At 35.5% G+C, this 19301-nt stretch overlaps 3 protein-coding genes across 3 annotated transcripts; 1 reads left to right on the top strand and 2 right to left on the bottom strand.

Moving 5' to 3' along the window:
• The first annotated feature begins 2770 nt into the window (after positions 1-2770).
• Positions 2771-4236, top strand: LOC107824169 (uncharacterized). Its single transcript, XM_016650910.2, has 2 exons — positions 2771-2926; positions 3437-4236. The coding sequence occupies exons 1-2, from the start codon at positions 2912-2914 to the stop codon at positions 3911-3913; spliced, it is 492 nt and encodes a 163-aa protein (XP_016506396.2). The 5' UTR covers positions 2771-2911; the 3' UTR covers positions 3914-4236.
• An 811-nt stretch (positions 4237-5047) lies between these two features.
• LOC107816895 (E3 ubiquitin-protein ligase UPL5-like) lies at positions 5048-10383 on the bottom strand. Its single transcript, XM_016642643.2, has 3 exons — positions 8594-10383; positions 7253-7839; positions 5048-5799 (listed from the first exon to the last, which is right to left on the bottom strand). The coding sequence occupies exons 1-3, from the start codon at positions 10266-10268 to the stop codon at positions 5536-5538; spliced, it is 2526 nt and encodes an 841-aa protein (XP_016498129.2). The 5' UTR covers positions 10269-10383; the 3' UTR covers positions 5048-5535.
• Positions 10384-13943: 3560 nt separating this feature from the next.
• LOC142166463 (uncharacterized) lies at positions 13944-16118 on the bottom strand. Its single transcript, XM_075225847.1, has 4 exons — positions 15725-16118; positions 15090-15619; positions 14486-14930; positions 13944-14053 (listed from the first exon to the last, which is right to left on the bottom strand). Exons 1-4 carry the CDS (start codon positions 16116-16118, stop codon positions 13944-13946), a joined length of 1479 nt encoding a protein of 492 aa, XP_075081948.1.
• Positions 16119-19301: the final 3183 nt, after the last annotated feature.

Genomic DNA, 19301 nt, shown 5'->3' with positions numbered 1-19301 from the left:
ATATCAAATAGTACTGCCTACTTTTTCTATTCAGAAATGTGTCAGCATGTCTAACATCATTTCGGTAACAACATTTGTTCGTATAATTTATGCTAATAAATAAAGTTTAAACTTAAAAAATTTCACTTTTAGCGAACACTTATTGGATTAGTGTGACGACCGTGACGAAAGGCAGGTCGACGAGGCAGGATCAGAGAGAAAGAATTCGTCTTCTTAGCTGACAAGCTTAGGAAGAAGAGGTGCACGGGATATATTAGGCGAATTTACATATAAGTATAATACTAGTTCATATGATATCCGTATTTAAACTTAACGTTAACGTAGTCCCAGAGACAAATCCGAGAAGTCGATTAGGGCTTCTTTGCTTACCATACTACTTTCCTCTTAAAATTTGTCAGTTCTTTTATAAATATTTTCGTTCGAATAAACAAGTACTTACCACTTAATTACAATCCGTGATAGAGTGGCGGATGACACAACTCCAGCGTGGCGAAATCATGCAAGTGGGACCCAAAGCACGAGGTGTAGTACCTGGAAAGCATCTCAAGGCATAGGTATGGGCCCACAAGGCCGTAATAAACATATTAAAGTAGGGCCCATTTAGAGAAAGCCCAAAAGTATGTGGGATGACATGGATCGAAAAAGAATGAGATATTATCTCTTTTAATCCGAATCAGAAACTATTTATATTTAATAGCTGAAAAAATATATAAAATTTATATAATTTTTGTATATAATATAAAAAATATATATATATACAAAAAATATATAATTTTGGCTATTATTTTTACCGCAGCTATACATTATCATTTTTCCAAAAAGGAATGTGCCACGTCAGATTTTTGCTGTGGTATGGGACCCATTTGGACGTTTTATGATCGTATTTTGTGATAGTGGGGTCCAATTCGGCACCGGCCCTTCACTATTATTTTGGCCTTTACGTTCATATCCATTTGTCCACAAATCAGAAAGAAAATCAAGTTGGCTATTTTTTTCAAATTCCTAAACATTCTCATCTTTGACCACTCTCGTAAAAAACATTTTACTCAACATTACTAGCTAAGGAAAATATCTGGTGAAATCTTATGTTACGCACAATATATTTTAGTGTAAATAAAAACTGTGCCACGCCGACAGAAAAAACATAATTTGAATACAGTGTCGGGAGTCAATATTTAAAATTTATGGATTATGAACTTATTATCGAACTCACAACTAGTTTTAATTACTGAGCTTGCATTCAAATATTTATATATATTTAATTAATATTAACAGTTTTGTTCGAACCCGTATCTAATACTCTAGTTCTGCTCCTGGTTTCCATTACTTAATATTGATAGTTTCAAGTTATGTGACATAGTTGGACTCGTTACAAAATTTAAAAATGAAAAAAAGTATTTTGAAACTTGTGTTTTGAACATGTTATAATATTTATGTGTCGATAAAAGCTTCTCATTTAATGGTAAATAAAAAATATAAAGTTAAATTTATCTTAAATGTAAAAATATTTTTTTTAATGGACTAATAAAAAAATAATGTGGCATAAAATGAAATAGAGGGCGTAAATATTATCAAGTTGAATATTTTTTATTCTCGTGTTAACGTATAAAACTAAAAGCTTATTCACTCTATGGTTGCCTTAAAATTTGATGTCTTTGCATTTTAACTGCCAACCTGTTAGCTTAATCTTTTCATTTTACTTTTCATAAATGTTTAATTTAGTAATTAGTGATGTATTTACTCTGTCACTACTTTGTCAAAATCTTGGTGGTAATTTGTATGATAAAGTAATATAGTATCAATAGTTTACAGGATCCAATAAATACATATATTAAAATTAGAATAAAGCTGAGTCATTTTGTATGAGTATATGCATGAATTAGCAATTAGATTCATTCCCTTAAACCAAGAGATTTTGTTGTGAAGATCTAGAGTTAACAAAATAGTAATTAAAAAAAGAAGAAGCTGGAACAGAAAAAGAAAAATATTATTTTTAAAAATTATTAGAACATGAAAGCATGATATATAGTCTTAGTCACCTACGTGCCCTACTGCACAAAACACAGAAGAAACCACTCAAGAAAAAAGATATCATAGCTGTTTATAGGAAATGGCCTCCACCACCATGTGACTTTGCCTTTTCCCAATCAAACAAATGCCTTTAAACAAACTAATAAATGATTTAATAAATAATTAATAATAATCTTACCAAAGAAAAAGCTCCTCATCTTGAAAATCAATTAGCAAAAAGAAAAAAGTTGTGTTGGAAAATCTCAAATAGCGGATGTGAGCTTGCTTATATTGCCGGTTTCAAGCTCGGATAAAAGATGAGAGTTGTGATAAGTTGGAGGTCAGCGCAAAATTTGTCAATTTATGACGAAATCAACTCCAACTTATTTAAGATTGAAGCGTAATTATTATTTATGTAACTTATTAATATCATCGTTTTCAATTTGAATGAAAGAGGTAAATTACGGTATATCGATAATCAACATGAAATTAATTAATTTATAATGCATCTTTAAAATGCAGAATACATTTGGGATATAACATACAATGAGAATTTATACAACCGACCTCGACTTGATTGGATTTTAATATTAATTTTTTTGTAAGCATAAAGTAAAGTAAATACATTTACAACTAGACATCCTAATATTTTTGGTCACCCTTTTATGTCAGTGATGTGAGATGTGAATTTGTATATCCCTCAAGATTCTTTTCTTTCCATTATTTTAATTAATACAGTCGATTTTACTTCTCTATATATTGCTCTCTCATTTGATCCTTTTTCATCACCAATCACAATTAGAAACACTTTGGCCACCTTTTCTTCCTAAGACCCCCTCCATTTCATTATTTTTCTTCTCTTCCCATCTTCTTAGTTTCAACTTTATTCCTTCAATTTCCAATGGCCAGCGTTGAGGTACTTTTATAGTAATGTTATTTTGCAATTTTTTTCTTCCTTTCTTTCTAAATGAAAACTTAAAACTGATCAAGATCAGTTAGCTAACCTGTTCTTCAACTGATCAGTGCCCTTTTCAAGATTTACATTTTACACAATCTGATGAAGTGAATAAAATCTAATGGTTGATCAATACATTTTATATCTTGAAAATATTATTAGATCATTCTTGGATAAAGGTTTTATAATGAAATATCTTGAGAAGGTCAGTGATCAGAGCTTTTTTATGACCATAGTTTGATATCAAGAATTCAAAACAACATAATTACTACTACACGTCAACCCCAAGCAAGTTAGGATCAGCTAAATCTTCACTAACTATGTCACTTCATTTAAGTTCTCTATATTTTCTACTTGTCATATAAATCGGCGATCGAATATAAAGATTCCTAGTAAATGTAGGAACTAAAATAAACATACTAACATGACGGTAACATATTCCCAACTAATTGTTTCAAATTTTGTCTGAAGGTTGAATCTGCACCAGTAGCAGCAGTAGAGACTGCTCCAGCTGAGGTTGAGGTAAAAACAACCCCAGAGGAAACCAAAGTAGAGGAACCAACCCCAGTTGTAGAAAGCGAATCCGTCGTCGAATCAGCAGCAGCACCAGTAGAAGAGCCTGCTCCCGCTGAGGAAGCAGCCCCTGCTGCTGAAGAACCTGTGGCTGCAGCAGAACCTGCAGCCATAGAAACAGAGGAGCCAGCAGCTGAGGAACCAGTTGCGGCTCCTGTTGAAGAGGTTGCAGCCCCTGTCGCGGAGGCTGAACTCGAAGCAGCCCCTGTCGAGGAACCAGAAACAGAGAAAGCTGTCCCTGTAGCAGATGAATCAGCTCCAGTAACTGAAGAAGCAGTGGCTGAGAAAACCACAGATGCAGCAGCTGAGGAACCAGTAGCAGCAGCAGAATCTGTTGAAGAGAAAGCAGTTCCAGTGGAGAAAGCTGAAGAGTAAATTCTGAAGAATTTTAGTGAATATGGGAAATAGTTCAATGGTTGGTGAAAGATGGGGGTCTTATTAAAGTTGGTTGTGTTTATTCTGTTTCTTAGTATTTTATTTACTACTATTATTACTACTATATTATTATGGTTAAAGTGAGGGCATATGTTGTTTTTAGCATATGCCTAGGTCTAGGTGGTCGGGTGGGATGATCCATAGTTTTTTTGGCTATGTTTGTTATCTTGTCCAGGGTCAGTTTGCTATGGTTTGATTAAGATGATATGAGATTTGATCTCTAGTTTTTTATTATAATAAAGGATCTTTTTTTGTTGTTTTTATTAATGGGTTACTGCCTTAACTTTTCTCTCGATGTTAGCTTTCTGATTATCAAAAATTGAATCATTTTACTGTTAATACACAATCAAGAAGGCTGCTGCATGCCAACCACATAATATAGAAGGGTTGAATATGGTGATTGTAAAGCCATTCCATAAGCAATAATTTGACAAGTTGCAGAGGAAAAGAAGAGTCGACAATCCCTCTATATCCTAATCAAAACTTCCTAAAAGATCCATAAAGATAGCTACCAAAAGAAACCATACAATAAGGTCCTACCTTACATCAATTCTTGACATTTTGAGCCTGATTGGCTAAACATAGGTTGATGTCTCATTCCACAAACTTATCCCTTCTAACACAAATGATAATGAATATATGCACAGCACAAAAGTTGACAACAATTACAGAATGACAAGGCGCAAACTATGTTGCGTGGACTCTCTAATTGATGCCGCATTCATGTCGGGTCCTACAAAAATACACTTATTTTTGAAGGATGACACGCACCAGATAATATTTTTTGAGAGTCCGAGTAACATAGGGCACAAATCAATGAGAATGAAAGGTTTCCTAATTCCTAGCGCACAAATTTTCCGACTAAGACGTTGATTAATCGAGTAAAGTTAAGAAGGAATACAGTTCTTAAGCTGTGAGGTATCACATACAATGATATTCAGACGCAGCATAAGTGAAATACAAGTTTGCAACTCTCAGTAGTTTTTGTTCTGGAATTTAAGAGAGTTACATTACATGCCTGAATCAAAAAGGGAAATGTTCAATATCTACATCATAAAAGTTAAAAAAAAGTATGAAGCACAACAGGCTGTATAAATACATGCATATAGTCAAAATGTTTTACAGATACGAACACCTTGAAACAAATAAAAAGGAGTGAGGACTGAAAAACTTACCATGCTATACCTCTATAAACGGTTGATAAGGGGGGGAAAATTTGAAAATTACAAAATCTTCAGCCATGTAAACACAATTAATAGGGAAAAAAGAAAAAAGGAAGGAAGACGATTTATGCATAGAGAAGATAGGAGGAGGACTGGAACTTTTTTCTTCATTCAGTAGAAGTAAGCCAAGTTCTATTAGCTATTCTAACTTGTCTTAGACTCGTCAGTCTGTGATACATTGAGTTGAAAGTACGACCTTCAGCCATGCAGAGAGGGGTAACAAAAAGAGGACCATAAAAAAGTCAAAGTTTCAAATAGTTACCAGGTAGGCATATCCTACTTCATGTACAAGCTGATTACATATCTTATGTGCAAGTTCAATCCCAAAATTTGCATATGTCACCGGGTACCAAAGCTGCAACCAACATGCTCTTGGGTGATTATGCGGAGTCGATCTTGCATGATGGCCATGGATTTATAAGGAGGAAAGCATATGCGGTAGAAGCATGTTTTCGCAAAAGGCAAGTGATCATAGGACTCCGAGGTTTTGTAGATGTAAAGTCTAGAAGCCAAACCACCAAAACCCTCTAGAGGCAGATGCTTGATTGAAGTCCAGAAGAAAAGGAGCACCTTTCTCTGCTCAGCAGGCATACAAGCAACTATCTGCATGGAAGGAAAGAAACAAATGTTATTGGTATGAATCACATCTCCTAACACTTGGAGGTTTGTCCTTACAATATTCAGAATGGCAACAACCAATTCCAATTCGCAATAATCAATTACCTGGGATCCATATCCAAAAACCACCAAACTATCTTGGGAATGTAAATGAGAAAAGAGAGGAATTGTGTCTTGATATTTAGTGTTACCGTGAATCCTATTTCATTGAGAATCTTATCTTTCCTAACACAAAAAATCTACCTATCTCTCTCTTGTACAGTAAAAGTGCATAAAACAGAAGCCTGAAAGAGAAGAGACTAGGAAGATCCTCGCGTAGCTTATTGCACCATGACATCCACGAACAGCAAATGCCGAGACACAAGACTGTCAAATGGTAAAAGAGTAGCTCAAGCAGGTGTGCAAGGGCAGCTCAAACTTACATTGTCCACTATAAGAAACCGTAAAAGCAAGCTACTAATTAGCAGACAAAGACTACCTTTTGACACTAAATTATTTGTGTGTAATATCATAAAACACAGCCAGCAGGCATCAATCCAAGAATTCTTTAGCATGACCAATGACACGAAAGCACACCCATAACCGGCTCTAGGGAAACCAAAAGAAAGACTGCAAACTCACTAGACCAAGAGCCTTCCATAGTTGCTTACCCTGATGGTTCCTACACACGGAAAACATATTATTCTCTGTTTAGGCCTTCCAGATGCTCTTCATAGAACCACTGCACCCCACCTGATCATTTCCAATTTTGGCTAGAATGAGGACATAGGTGTGAGGCAGGGTAGCAACAGGCCTAAAAGTGTACTCTAAATATTGCTCTTTCCTTGTCCCTATCGACAAAGTAACAGACTCACTCATAAAAGTAATTCTTTCCCCTGCTATATATCCTAGCATTGGTGTAACCAAAGACATCCTTTCTGCTCTCCTGCTTTCTGCCAATTCTCTCAATTCAACTCTTCCTTTTTCTTTTTGACTTATAAAGCTTTAGCTTCTAAGACAAATAGAAAAGGACTGTTTGTTTCATCTTAGTCTGAATAATCGGAGTTGGTATTCAAAGTGTGCTATAGATAAGAAAAAATAACCGTATGCCGCAGGATTAGTAATATGAATTGCTGGGTGCGGTTTTTCAAATAAAACCATAAGACGCACTTAAGAAAATGTCGTGGAAGATGGGCAAATAAAGTAGGTATATGAGTACAATAAATCCCGTTTATAATGTTCTTGCTTTTATTAGATGTTATTCCGGCAAAACATTTGCTACCAGTAGAGAATCTGATAAAGTAAAAAAACCAATATGAACCTCCCAAACTCCCAAAACAAATGCTTCCCAGTGCAATAACTTAGAAAAAAAAAAGTTTCTGAGTCAGAAATTTAGCGTAAAATTGTCAAGTACTAAAGATTATGAAAACATAGTGACTAGCAGATAAGAATCATGTACCTTCCAGAACCATGATATTTGAGGATCACTTTCTTTGTAGCCATGGTAATCTGTATGTGCTTTCCAATCTTCCATAGAAACAGCACTTCCACTTCCATCAAGCATCAAATCAAGATCTTCAAGATTTAAACACCGAAAAAAGGACTTTTGGAGCCTTGAGGTAGTTATATCAGCAAAACCTTTTGGAAAATGTGCTACCTGCTCAGCAATTGATGAGACAAAAAGATGTCGAATAAGAAGATTAACATACTTTATCCTATTCTTACTGTTCACAACAGTATCTTTCCCATTGGGACAAAGCTCAACCACTTTCCTGGACCCCAACTCTTCAATTTCACAAACAAATGTCAAGCCTAGTGTATCTTCATCCACCATCTCTGGATCCATCTCCAGTATCTGCTTGCAGCTACTGTATAAGTATGGATCTGCATCGCTAATATCTTCCAATGAAATATTCTTTCCAGCCAATAGCAAAAAGAACACACGACCAAGCACAACACCGATTTGAATTTTATGCATTAAAGCCAGTGCAATCATCCTACCAGAGAAGCGGAAATACTCAAGGTGCAATGGTTCCACCTTAGATGCTGCAAGCACAAATCGTAGATGAGCGTTATTTACATTCTAATACGGAGAGTAATATTAGTTTTCCGTGATGCATTAAATGATTGGACAAATGATAGCCAAAGCATGACTTCATGTTTTATGGGGCCAAAGTCAAAATTACAACATCTCAAGGGTCAAAAGTACTTTCAAAATTAGCTTAGAGATTGTTGAGATTGCGAGAGTGTGTTTGGCGCTGGTTAGATTTTGGGGAGTGTACACAACCAAACTCGAAGTCAATATGGATTATTAGAAGTTTACAGGAAAAAATAGGAGTAAAAACCTTTTTAGATCCTAATTATTCTTTAGATTAGGTCGTATACCATGATAAACATGAATTCTTAGCTACCAGTTCCTTCATAACTTTTTCCTAGTGGAATACAAGCTCCAATTTGGTTATCTATTATTTGAACATAACAAGAGGTGGGATCCAAGGGTCATAAAGCAAGTAAAAAACAGTTCTCTGACTAACAGGAAAAGATACAAAATCATTTCAAAAAGAAGAGATGCTGCAAGGACACAAGTTTCAGGAAAACTTGAATAATGAGACTAGCAACGAGCAACCACATCAAGCAACCTTATGGGATATCCACACATCTTGTCATATCCTCACAAAATTATCCTCTGTTCATACTAAAAAAAATTTAGATACTGATACTAGCAAAAATCTGGAGATTTATGAGTTCAAGTGAGAATAAAATGCAAAAATATGTGTACATAAAGGCACTAAAAGCTTACCTGGATTTGGGAAAAACCTTCTACGATCATTTGGGCAAGCAACGTAGAGAGCATTTTGAGGGTTGAAGATCGCTTGACATACCAATAAAAACCACTCCCTCAATACACCAGGACCAGTAGCTTCTTCATGTTTGAATTCCATAAATAAACCGCCTCGTAGCAATTTGGAATCAGCTTGTCCAATGTACTCGAATGATTCTTCCAACAACTGGGACCTGTCAATGAGCATCTCATGCAGCTCCTCGTTTTCGTCTGTAACTTCCGGAAGCATCATCATTGCCAAATGCCTCCTCAACTCAAAATTGGTTACCTCCTTGTGCTCAAGAACCCACCCATAATCATCAGACTTTTTTGCAAATGAAACTATCAAAAAGCATAATGAAAGCTTTATTTGCCTCATCTTCTGCCAAAATACCTTCTCCAAGCCCTTATACGGTTTTGATATACTATTTAACTCCTTCAGAATTACAAGATACTGAGACCACCAGGGTGCAATAGGTTTGCCTTTTCCTTTCTCTTTCAAACCCAACTGGTCTTCCAATTCCCTTAAACACATCTCCATTTTATCTAGCAAATCATAGAAAATATGATGCAAACATTCAATATACTCTTTGTAATACACCCCTTCACCGGTGTCATCCTCGTTCAACGGGAAAGTTATTGGAAAGCGAAATGGTACTTGCCACCGTATTACATTCTTCACCGGAAGCATAAATACAGTAAAATCACGCACAATGCTAAATGATAACCCTATAAGCTTAGTTGATCCCATTGTCAATTCTAAATCATAAGATAACTTACTTGCTACCTCACGAACAAACGGAAAAACATCTTGCAATGCTAACAACTTCTTAGTTTCAGCCTTGCACCTCGAGCTCCCAGTGGACTCTACTATAGCCCCTAAACTACTCCAACATTTATTATACAAACGATCATCAATCCCAACAGCTCCTCTGAGAAGCTTGCAAAACTCTAACACTATAGGAACACATCCATTGTACACAGGTACAGGCAACATACTCTTAAATGAATCAATAAATGAACGAACGGATTCATCAGCACTATTTTTGTTAGCATAATTTGAAGACATATAAAGCATTGCCAGAGCTGCAGGAGCAGACGAGGAAATGAAGATTTGGATGTGTTCATACGCTTTTTCAGTACTATCCTTCGGAGTCATAGTTAAAAATTGTATAAGCATCTTTATTTTATGATACGAGTTCGAATTAACAGAAGGATAATTGCCTTTCAAAATACCGGAGATTAGTGAAATTAAGTCATTGATAAGCTGCCATGCCTTAGGATGGCCTGTGCTCCGCATTCGGCCTACAAGTTCCAAGCTCGCATCCTTTTGAATACCACAATCCGATAACGTTTGTTTCCACTGATGAAGCTGCTTTCCCCGGTAAATTAACCGCTGCTCCACCGCAGGTATACCGGTGATTAACATGATTTTTTCGTGAACTGATTCAACTGAGTCATTACCATCGGCTTGAATAACCAGCGTTTTGCCGCCGGGACACAAACGGACGAAAAACTGAATATGCGTTAGAGGGAGATTTTGGTCTTTTCGCATCCTGACGGCGGAAGGGACTGAGAACTCTACTTGATCGGCGGCGAAATCATTGAGCTTACGTTTGTTGTTGTTGTTGTTGTTGTTGTTTTTTAAGCCCATAAATAAGTTAAAAAAATAAATTCTGAAACCTAAATTGCAGAGAAATCGGTAATTTGGTTGAAATGGAGAAGACTGGAGAGAGTTGCAGAGAAACACTGTTAGAGTGTGAAAAGGGAGGGGAAAGAGGAGTATTTGTATTTGCTGTTACGTTTGATTTTCAGAATTTCAATTACACTTTTGGTCCTTTAATTATTAATATATTATAAATTTGGTTCTAGTAATAGTTGGAACTAAGCATGTTTAAACTCCAATTAATAATAATGAGTATTTATAGAACATAATATACCAGTTATTAAATTGTTTAACAGTTCGTAATGTTTGTAAAGATTCACGAGCAGTAGCTCAAAAATGTACATATCAATTAATAAAATGTTAAATGTGCTTAACCATAAATCACAATGACCAAATCATAATTTGTTGATATTTGAGGAGTTAAAAGCACAATTTTTTCTAAAATTTTTATTTTTAAATTTCAATATACTTTCCAGTTATTGTAATCCGATCCATTGTAACTTTTAATGTTTTTTTCTGAAAATTTTTCAATTATATTCCGGTATTGTGTTCCGATCTAATATAGATTTTCTTTTATTTTTGATTTTGCAATCTGATATAGAATATCTTTTAATATTTTCTTTTAATTTATTATTTTTTAATATAGTAATCCAATCTAGATAGTAATTAAATTTTTTTTCCTGGTATCGTAATATGATCTAGTATAGCTATTAATTCTTTTCCCTGGTATTTTGTTATTTCCATAATTGCAATGTGATCTAGTATAACTTTTATTTTAATGAAAATCTTTTAGTATTGGTATACACTAGTCTTTTTAAATTTTTTAGATTGGACAACCTTCCATCTAATTACAGTTCTAAAATATCTTGAATCTAGTCAAAAAATAATTTTTTTTGATAATGTTGCTAACTGATTAATTTCAACACAAAAAGTGAATGCCCATCTCCATAATAGTTCTAACAAACTAAAGATTTTAGGCATTGTTTCAACCTACTTTTAGTACTTAACTTAGAGAAAAAAGAATTGTATGGTAATGTTATGATTTTTTTTAAGTTATAACTTATAACAGACCACTTTTACGTTTATGATCATGTCAAATCTTGAAAGTTGGATATGACATTGTGTTAGTTGTATTTTTGGTACTATTTTCTGATATTATTTTTAGGTGAATAAAAATCTTAGTTTATTGTTATTAAATCTAAAAGATGACTATAGCGAGAATGGGCAATCGACAGAATTGAAGAATATTTATGAAAATTTTCTTTGTATAGTTATTGTGTAGTAACATTTTGTACAGTGTCCATATTTATACAAGAGAAAAGGAATCTAGCCTATAACAAATTATGCCAAGTGGCACTATTTTATGTGCTACTGTATAATAGATTTATTGGATAAATACATTTGGATAAAGAGTTCTAATTACATGCTCTATAATTACTGTATTTACATGCTTCTAGAAGTGTAGACTTTAAGTGATACTTCAGCTGTAAAATATGTATCAGCCCAGCAGCCCAAAACTAGTGACCCAAAATAGTGCAAGGCCCAATTCTCTAATAAACTTAAGGCTGGCCAATTTCCTTTCAGACATAACCTAGCCACATGAGTGTCTTCTTCTTGTTTCGTGCATATCACCATGTGAAAAACAACAACTTTCTTCCTTTCTTTCATAACCATGATCATCTACACCAACCCCTCCCCCCCCCTCCCCCAAGTTGGAGGGGGAGGTGAAAGTACCCCCAACTTGCATAATAAATCACGATGAATAGGACCTGGGAGTGGTAAAGATATTTGCAAGCTGAGAAGAGGATCGGACAAAAAAGAGTGAAATCAAGCCGGCAAGGATTTGCTGTTGCACAAAGTGACAGTCAATTTCGACATGCTTGGTTCATTCATGGAAGACGGGGTTCTTTGCGATGTGAATCGCGGTTTGGCTATAGGAATGAAGAGGCACTGGTAATGAGATGGGTACAGATAAATCATCAAATAGACGAACCAACCAAGTTAGTTCAGCGACTACATGCCGCATAGAGCGATACTCTGCTTCGGCAGAGCTAAGAGAGATAGAGGTCTGATTTTTTGATTTCCAAGAGATGGGAGAAGAATCGAGGGAAATGTAAAAACCACTGACTGATTTTCTCGAGTCTGGACAAGTCCCCCAATCAGAATCGCAGAAGGCTAAGAGCTAAAATGAAGATGAAGGCGACATAAAAAGCCCAAGACCTGGGCCATTTAAAAGATATCGAAGGACTCGAAGACCTGCTTCAAGATGTGGTTTCCTTGGGTCCTGCATATATTGACTAAGATGCTGGACGGTGAACGACAAATCTGGTCGAGTGTGTGTGAGATAATTCGACTTGCCAAAGAGATGACGATATAGAGTAGGATCATTCAAAGGCTCCCCAGAATTTGCAAGCAACTGTACAGTTGGGTCAAGAGGAGAGGACACAGGTGAAGTTGGGGAGATTGTCTTTTAACAACCACGTATTTAATCAACAGGTTCCCTTCAAAGGTATTAAACCTAAAGACACCTTATGAAATACTATTCAGAACCAAGCCTAATTATTCTAACTTGAATTATTTTGGTTGTCTATGTTTTGCTTCCACTATTTCAAACCACAGAACCAAATTTGAGCCTAGGGCATTGCCTTATGTTTTCTTAGGATATCCACACGGAAAGAAAGGTTATAAAGTACTTAATCTTCAAAGTTTGAAGACTTTTGTTTTTAGAGATGTTATATTTCGAGGTAGCCATATACATGATCCCACTATCTCTGTCTCCCCTTATATTAGCCAAAACAATCATATTACTCCTTCTACCACTAATCTCCCTTCTCCCAGTAAAACGCCTGTTTAAAGTCCAGTTTTCTCTCACAATCTTTTCTCTATATCTAGTTCACATTCCAGTCCATTCATTCCCCTATTGTTTTCCCCAGGATTTGAGCCTATGATGGACACTCTTATCAGGAGATCTTCTAGACCCCACATAGCACCAATCTACCCTAAAGACTATATTTGCAATGCCATCCAACTCACAGATGTAAGTAGCACTTGCTTTCTAGCCCCAGTCACACCTGAGTCTCTCTCTTTTAATAAATTATCTTATTCTAATCAACATATTCTCAACACTTTGTCAAATATCCAAGAACCTATTAATTATGCACATGCAGCACATCACCCTGGATGGCAGGCTGCCATGGACAAGGATATTAAAGCACTTGAGCTAAATAAAATATGGGGTATGGTAACATTACCAGCGGGGAGGAAGGCTTTACCATGCAAGTGGGTTTATAAGATTAAGCAACTATCAGATGGCAGTATAGAAAGACTGAAAACAAGGTTGGTCATCAGAGGTGATATTCAGAAAGAGGGAATAGATTACAATGAAACCTTTTTCCCCGTGGTCAAAATGACCACCATTCGATGCATTTTAGCTACAGCAGTAAAGAAGAGATGGGGACTCTACCAATTAGATGTCAATAATGCCTTTTTACATGGCGACCTAAGTGAGGAAGTGTACATGAAGTTTTCACCTGGGATTATGCCTCATTCTTCTAATCATGTCTGTAAATTAAGGAAATATGGACTTCGACAGGCTTCGAGACAATGATATGCAAGACTCACCAGTGCTCTTAATTTCAAGGGGTTCACTCATTTTCTAAATAATTATTCCCTATTCTTCAAAAAGACAGAATCTTCTATATCTATAGTGGCAGTGTATGTGGACGACATCTTAGTAACAGGAAACAACAGTGAAGAGTTATATGCTTTAAAAGCTTTTCTCAACCAGGAATTTAAAATTAAGGATCTTGGCAACTTACATTTCTTCCTAGGCATGGAAGTAATTCGTGAACCTCAGAGTCTGATTCTTTCTCAAAGAAAATTTACCTTGGCTCTTCTAGAGGAATTTGATGTTTTGAATATAGGTAAGTGTGACTGAAATAGCAAGGCTCTTGAGGTTTCTAACAGATGCTTGTGTTTCCTCTCCACTACACCATTTTGTTGTGGAGTGGAAATACAAGTTGTTTGATGGAGGATTCCTTGAGATTGAAAAAACTCAAACTGCACATTCTCACTTCCTAATTCAAAGGCATTATCTGATCTTATTATTTTGACTTTTGTGTGAAATTGTCTCCCTACCATAGCTGGGTAGGATTTCAAAATTGTGAAGGCATTTGATTTATTGGTTAATAGGTAAGTCCAAGTACCTCTACTAAAATCATCCACAATGGTAAGAAAGTATCTATATCCATCATATGTTGCAGTATTATAGGGACCCCAAGTATCCACATGAATCAATTCAAATACCTTTTTGGTAGAAATAGAACTTGAGGGAAAAGAGAGTTTGCATTGCCTAGCCATTGGACATATAAGACAAGGAGTAGAAAAATTAAAACATGAAGGAACAGAAACATAGGATATGTTCTTCATATTACTTAAAGGCAAATGGCCTAGTCTATAATGCCATAACTTATTCTTTACATCAAAAACAGAAAGACTGAAATAAGAGTTCAAAACAGAATTAGATTTCCTACTACAAGCACTACTAGACTTAGATAAATCCTTTGAAACTGCTACAAAAGGCCTTGAATTGAGGATGTAGAGTCCCTCTTGTTCTTTACCAATCTCCAGAGGGCTCTTCAGTGAAGGGCCCTGCAGCAAAAAATAAGAAGAAGAAGTGAAAAGAACATACCTATTGAGTTGTCTGCACAACTTGTGTACAGACAATAGATTAAATCTGAAAGAGGGCACATATAACACATTGTGCAGAATTAGATTAGGCATGAGTATCACTGAACCTGAATGAATTACCTTAACTCTATAAGAATTAAGAAGTTTAACCATCAATGGATTACGTAAGGCTTTAAAGTTTGTGAAAAAATCTTTGTTAAAAGTCATATGCTCAGTTGTACCACTATCCAATATCCAAGATTCACAATTAATTTGAATGAAATAGGCATAGGAGTTGAAGAACTTGGCTATACCAGCATAACTGAGGTTTGCACTTGCATCAGAACCGCTTGCTCCCTGTTGTCCTGCCTTCATATGTTGAAGAAGCTGTAGAAGTTGAGCCATATTATCCTGGGTAAGAATCTGATTTTCTGCTGTATTAGCTCCTGCATAGTCCACTTCCTCATTGGCAGTAAATGTATTATTAGCTTGCACAGTTCCTTGAAACCTTCTTTGTTTAGTAAACTTAAAATATGCTGGAAAACCATGTAACCTATAGCATTTATCAATGATATGTCCTGATTTCTTATAATAGGCACATATTCCAAAGTTCTTCTTCTGATCATATCCTCTCTTTTGCCCTTTATTTTCATTATACTTTCTGAAATTTCCTGATTGAGTAAGGGCAAGAAAAGATGTTGAATCTCCTGGATAAAGAGGAGCAGCATGAATCTCTCTCTATTTCTCATCTTGGATAACAAGAGAATATGCCTGACCAATAGAAGGCAAAGGAGAAGATAACAGGATGTTACTTCTGACCCCTATGAATGTGTCATTGAGCCCCATTAAAAATTGCAATAACCTCTCATCTTGGTGTGCCTTTACATTCTTAGCTTTAGCTCCATACTCACAATCACAAATACAAGCAGAGAAAGTATTTAATGCATCAAGTTCATCCCATATGCTCTTTATCTTAGTGAAATAGGTAGAGATACTAGTATTACCTTGAATAACAACACTGAGTTCCTTTTGTGGTTGAAATAATTTTGCTCCAATTGTTTGCCCAAACCTGTCTTCTAGGTCACTCCAGAGATCATTGGCACTTTGTAAGTACAGAACACTTTCAGCTATCTCGTTGGACAAGGAATTCAGCAGCCATGAGAGGACCATATCATTACACCTAGCCCAGATCCTTTGGAGGCCAGAATTAACATGTGGAATAGTCAGGGTTCCATCAATGAACCCCAACTTGTTCTTTGCAGACAAAGCAATGACCAATGCCCTTCTCTATCCTCCATAACTTTTGCCATCAATGACTGAAGTAACCAAATTCATGCCTGGATAGTCTGAAGGATGAAGGTAGTAGGGGCGTGAAGAATCCACTACACCTGCTGTAGGAGAAACTCCAAGTGCAACAGTGGTGGTAGAAGATGTGAATACCTAATTTTTGTACTATTTTAACACCTTCTAAAGTTATTAGTATTTTGTTGCTTTAATTATATTTCCCAATTTTTGTGTCTTTGATTGCATATTTCCTATCATAAAAATACCAAAAAAATAGTTCTTTCTTTATTTGTGCATTTTAGAAATTAACTAACTATTCAATTGATGAATTAATCTAGTTAATTAATCATTTGAATAAGTTACTTAATTAATTTATTTGTTTGTATAAATTTAGTTTAATAAGTAGGATTAAGAAAGAAATTTGGCCAAATTTGAAAGAGAAAGTGGCCAAAAGTGCAAGATAAGGGGCTGCCTTTGAAAGGGTCCGGAACGACGTAGTTTTGCCTCAAAACTACATCGTTTCATTAAGTGACCCAAGATCAAATCTCACCCATTGATCACCCCTTGATCTAATGGTCCATATTTGATCTCTCAAGAGGTATTTAAAGCCTCAAAAATCTGAAAAATTCTCTCATTTCCCCCATAACTCTTTCTCTCTTCTCTCTCTCTCTCTCTCTCTCTCTCTCTCTCTCTCTCTCTCTCTCTCTCTCTCTCTTCTCTCTCTTCTCTCTCTTCTCTCCACCGCCGCCGCCGGAAATCACCCACCGACGGCGGACCACCTCCAAAAACCTCTAAATTAATACCATATAATCTCCACAACCTCATCTTCCCATATCTCCAAACCAATTCTTCAAAACAAACCTCAAACTCCTTGAATTTTAGATCTAAGAAACTTTAGCCGCCACTTTTTGGTCCAAATTCTTAAAGCTCCGGCCAACACCACCCTACAACACATACATGAATGGATAGAGCTCCACGAGACCTATCTTTTTCTACCCATTTCACCCCCAAAATCCCTGTCACCGCCGGCCCGCTCCTCGCTGCCGCCACGGCTCCACCGCCTCACCACCGCCAAAATGCCCTGAACCCCCATTTTAGCTATTTTCAACTCAAAGACACTCATTTCTTTTGGCGAGATACTGAAACGCATTTCGTTCTAGCATCTACCCGAAAGAAACATGTGTTTCAGAGTCGGGTAGTCGCCTTTTAGCATCTCCGGCTTCTTCTCATGGCTCAAACGGCTTCAAGCATACTTGTTAGGTATAATCGTCATCTCTTTAATTAATTTCAGATTTTTTTTATTTAGTAGATTAGTTTCTGATTTTTATTTATTTATTTATTTTTCTGTTTTGGTTATTTCTTGTTAATTAGAGTTTCAAGTTAGGTTTATTTAATTAGCTATCTCTATTTAGTTTAGTGATTTATTAAATTCGTTATTGATTTAAACATGATCTTTAGTGTATTAGTTAAATCGTTCACTTAGTTAGTCGATTATTTAGTTGTTGTCAGTCATTGTCCGATTGTTAACGATGCTCGTTCTGTTTTGAGCATTAGTTTGTGAATTTAATTGTTTGTTTAGTAATTAATTTGCACAAATCGAATTCATTCCCATCAAGTTGGTTTTAATACTTAGTTCAATTACGTTTTTGGTCTCGTCTATGCTTTGTCAGTTCATAGTTGTCCAAGTTTGATTTGTGTTGAGCAAGTAGTTTGTTGTTGATGGTTAAAATCTGAAGTTTAGTTTATTTTATCACAAAATAGGGTAATAGTAGCTTACTTTTACTAGTAGGGTGGCTGAAAGGACATTTTTCTCATTGCTTCTGACACAACAGATTTTCAGGTTGTCCTTTCACCTTTGGGACGGACCTTGAACAGTGTTTAGCACTCAAAGTCAGTCTTTTGGACAGATATTTGGTGAACCAAAATCTGTCCAAAAAATCTAACTTTATTTGCCTATTGAAAGGGCTGCTTTTCTCCTATAAAAGAGACTCTCTTACACTTAGAATGCAGAGATCCTTACTCACTGAAAGGGGGACACTCTATTACACACTCTATCTTATACTGAGACACATCTTGGAGAGTTGCTGAAAGACATATATCTTTGAGAAAAATCAGCAGCTTAATACATATAACAAGCTAAAATTTCAGAGTTTTGTGAGGATTATTTGAGTGCAAAAACCTCAGAAAAAATAGAAAGATCCCTTAGGCAATTTGTGAAGTTGATAGCTACCAATTTCAAGCATCTTTGTTGAGTTTTCTGGGTTGTCTTAACACTTGAGTTGCTGTTATTTCTACAGTATCTGCTGCTGAGTTTTTTTTGTTGTTGCGCTGCTGTATTTTATTATTCCACAAACCAGGTAACTTTCAAATTCTTATATTGCAGATTCTTGATGATAATAAGAAGGATTTGATCCTGGTTTGGTTGATGGAACATATTAGATCTGATTTTGTTTCAAGATGAATGTTATATTAGTGTTATCATCATGTAAATCTGTTAAAAATTAGTTAAATTATCATTTTCTTCTTTATATATGTGATTGAAATTGCATTCTGTTAAGATTACTTAATTTAAGAAAAAGATAAAAATCCCACTTTTAACCATATTTGTTTAGTTTGGGCTCTTTTCCGTGAGTTACTTTCATGGTTCATGTATAATTATCTAAGAAAGACTTCTAGCTTCAAATGTTTTGATGCTTTGAATTATAGTCAACATAATGTTATACTTAATATAGTTCTTCTCTTTAGCATTGAAGTATTGCCGTTTTCTTGTAGTTTTTATATTTAGTCGTGGTTTTTTATGTTGTTAATGAGTGTAGTTTGATTAGTGTCATGATTGGTGTAGATGAGCAGAAATATTATGTTAGTCCTTAAGAAATAGTTGGTTAAGAAGATAAAAGATAAAAGATAATAATTAGCATGTAAGTTTCTTTTATGAAAAAAATAATTTTTAGTTTGGACATCAATGTAAGAAGCAATTTGGGCTTAGAAGAATACTTGTTATTTTGTGTTGTCTTGGTCATCGAGGCTCTTAAGCAACATGGGCCAAATAAGCTAAAATTTATAGGCCCA

The sequence above is a fragment of the Nicotiana tabacum genome, chromosome 11 (assembly GCF_000715075.1).
Source record: "Nicotiana tabacum cultivar K326 chromosome 11, ASM71507v2, whole genome shotgun sequence".
Classification (NCBI taxonomy): Eukaryota; Viridiplantae; Streptophyta; class Magnoliopsida; order Solanales; family Solanaceae; genus Nicotiana; species Nicotiana tabacum.
Note: the sequence above shows the minus strand (reverse complement) of the source record. Positions and strands in the feature narration are given on the sequence as shown.

Excerpts from the sequence above, each read along its gene's own strand:
- LOC107816895 (XM_016642643.2), bottom strand. The coding sequence starts at position 10,268 with ATGGGCTTAAAAAACAACAACAACAACAACAACAACAAACGTAAGCTC. Across the intron at positions 7,840-8,593 it reads AAGGTTTTTCCCAAATCCAG|CATCTAAGGTGGAACCATTG; the intron begins GTAAGCTTTTAG and ends TTGTGCTTGCAG. Across the intron at positions 5,800-7,252 it reads AAATATCATGGTTCTGGAAG|ATAGTTGCTTGTATGCCTGC; the intron begins GTACATGATTCT and ends CCTTCCATGCAG.
- LOC142166463 (XM_075225847.1), bottom strand. The coding sequence starts at position 16,118 with ATGGTCCTCTCATGGCTGCTGAATTCCTTGTCCAACGAGATAGCTGAA. Across the intron at positions 15,620-15,724 it reads TTCTCCTTTGCCTTCTATTG|GAAATTTCAGAAAGTATAAT; the intron begins GTCAGGCATATT and ends TTACTCAATCAG. Across the intron at positions 14,054-14,485 it reads TGTGGATGATTTTAGTAGAG|CTTTTAAAGCATATAACTCT; the intron begins GTACTTGGACTT and ends GGTTGAGAAAAG.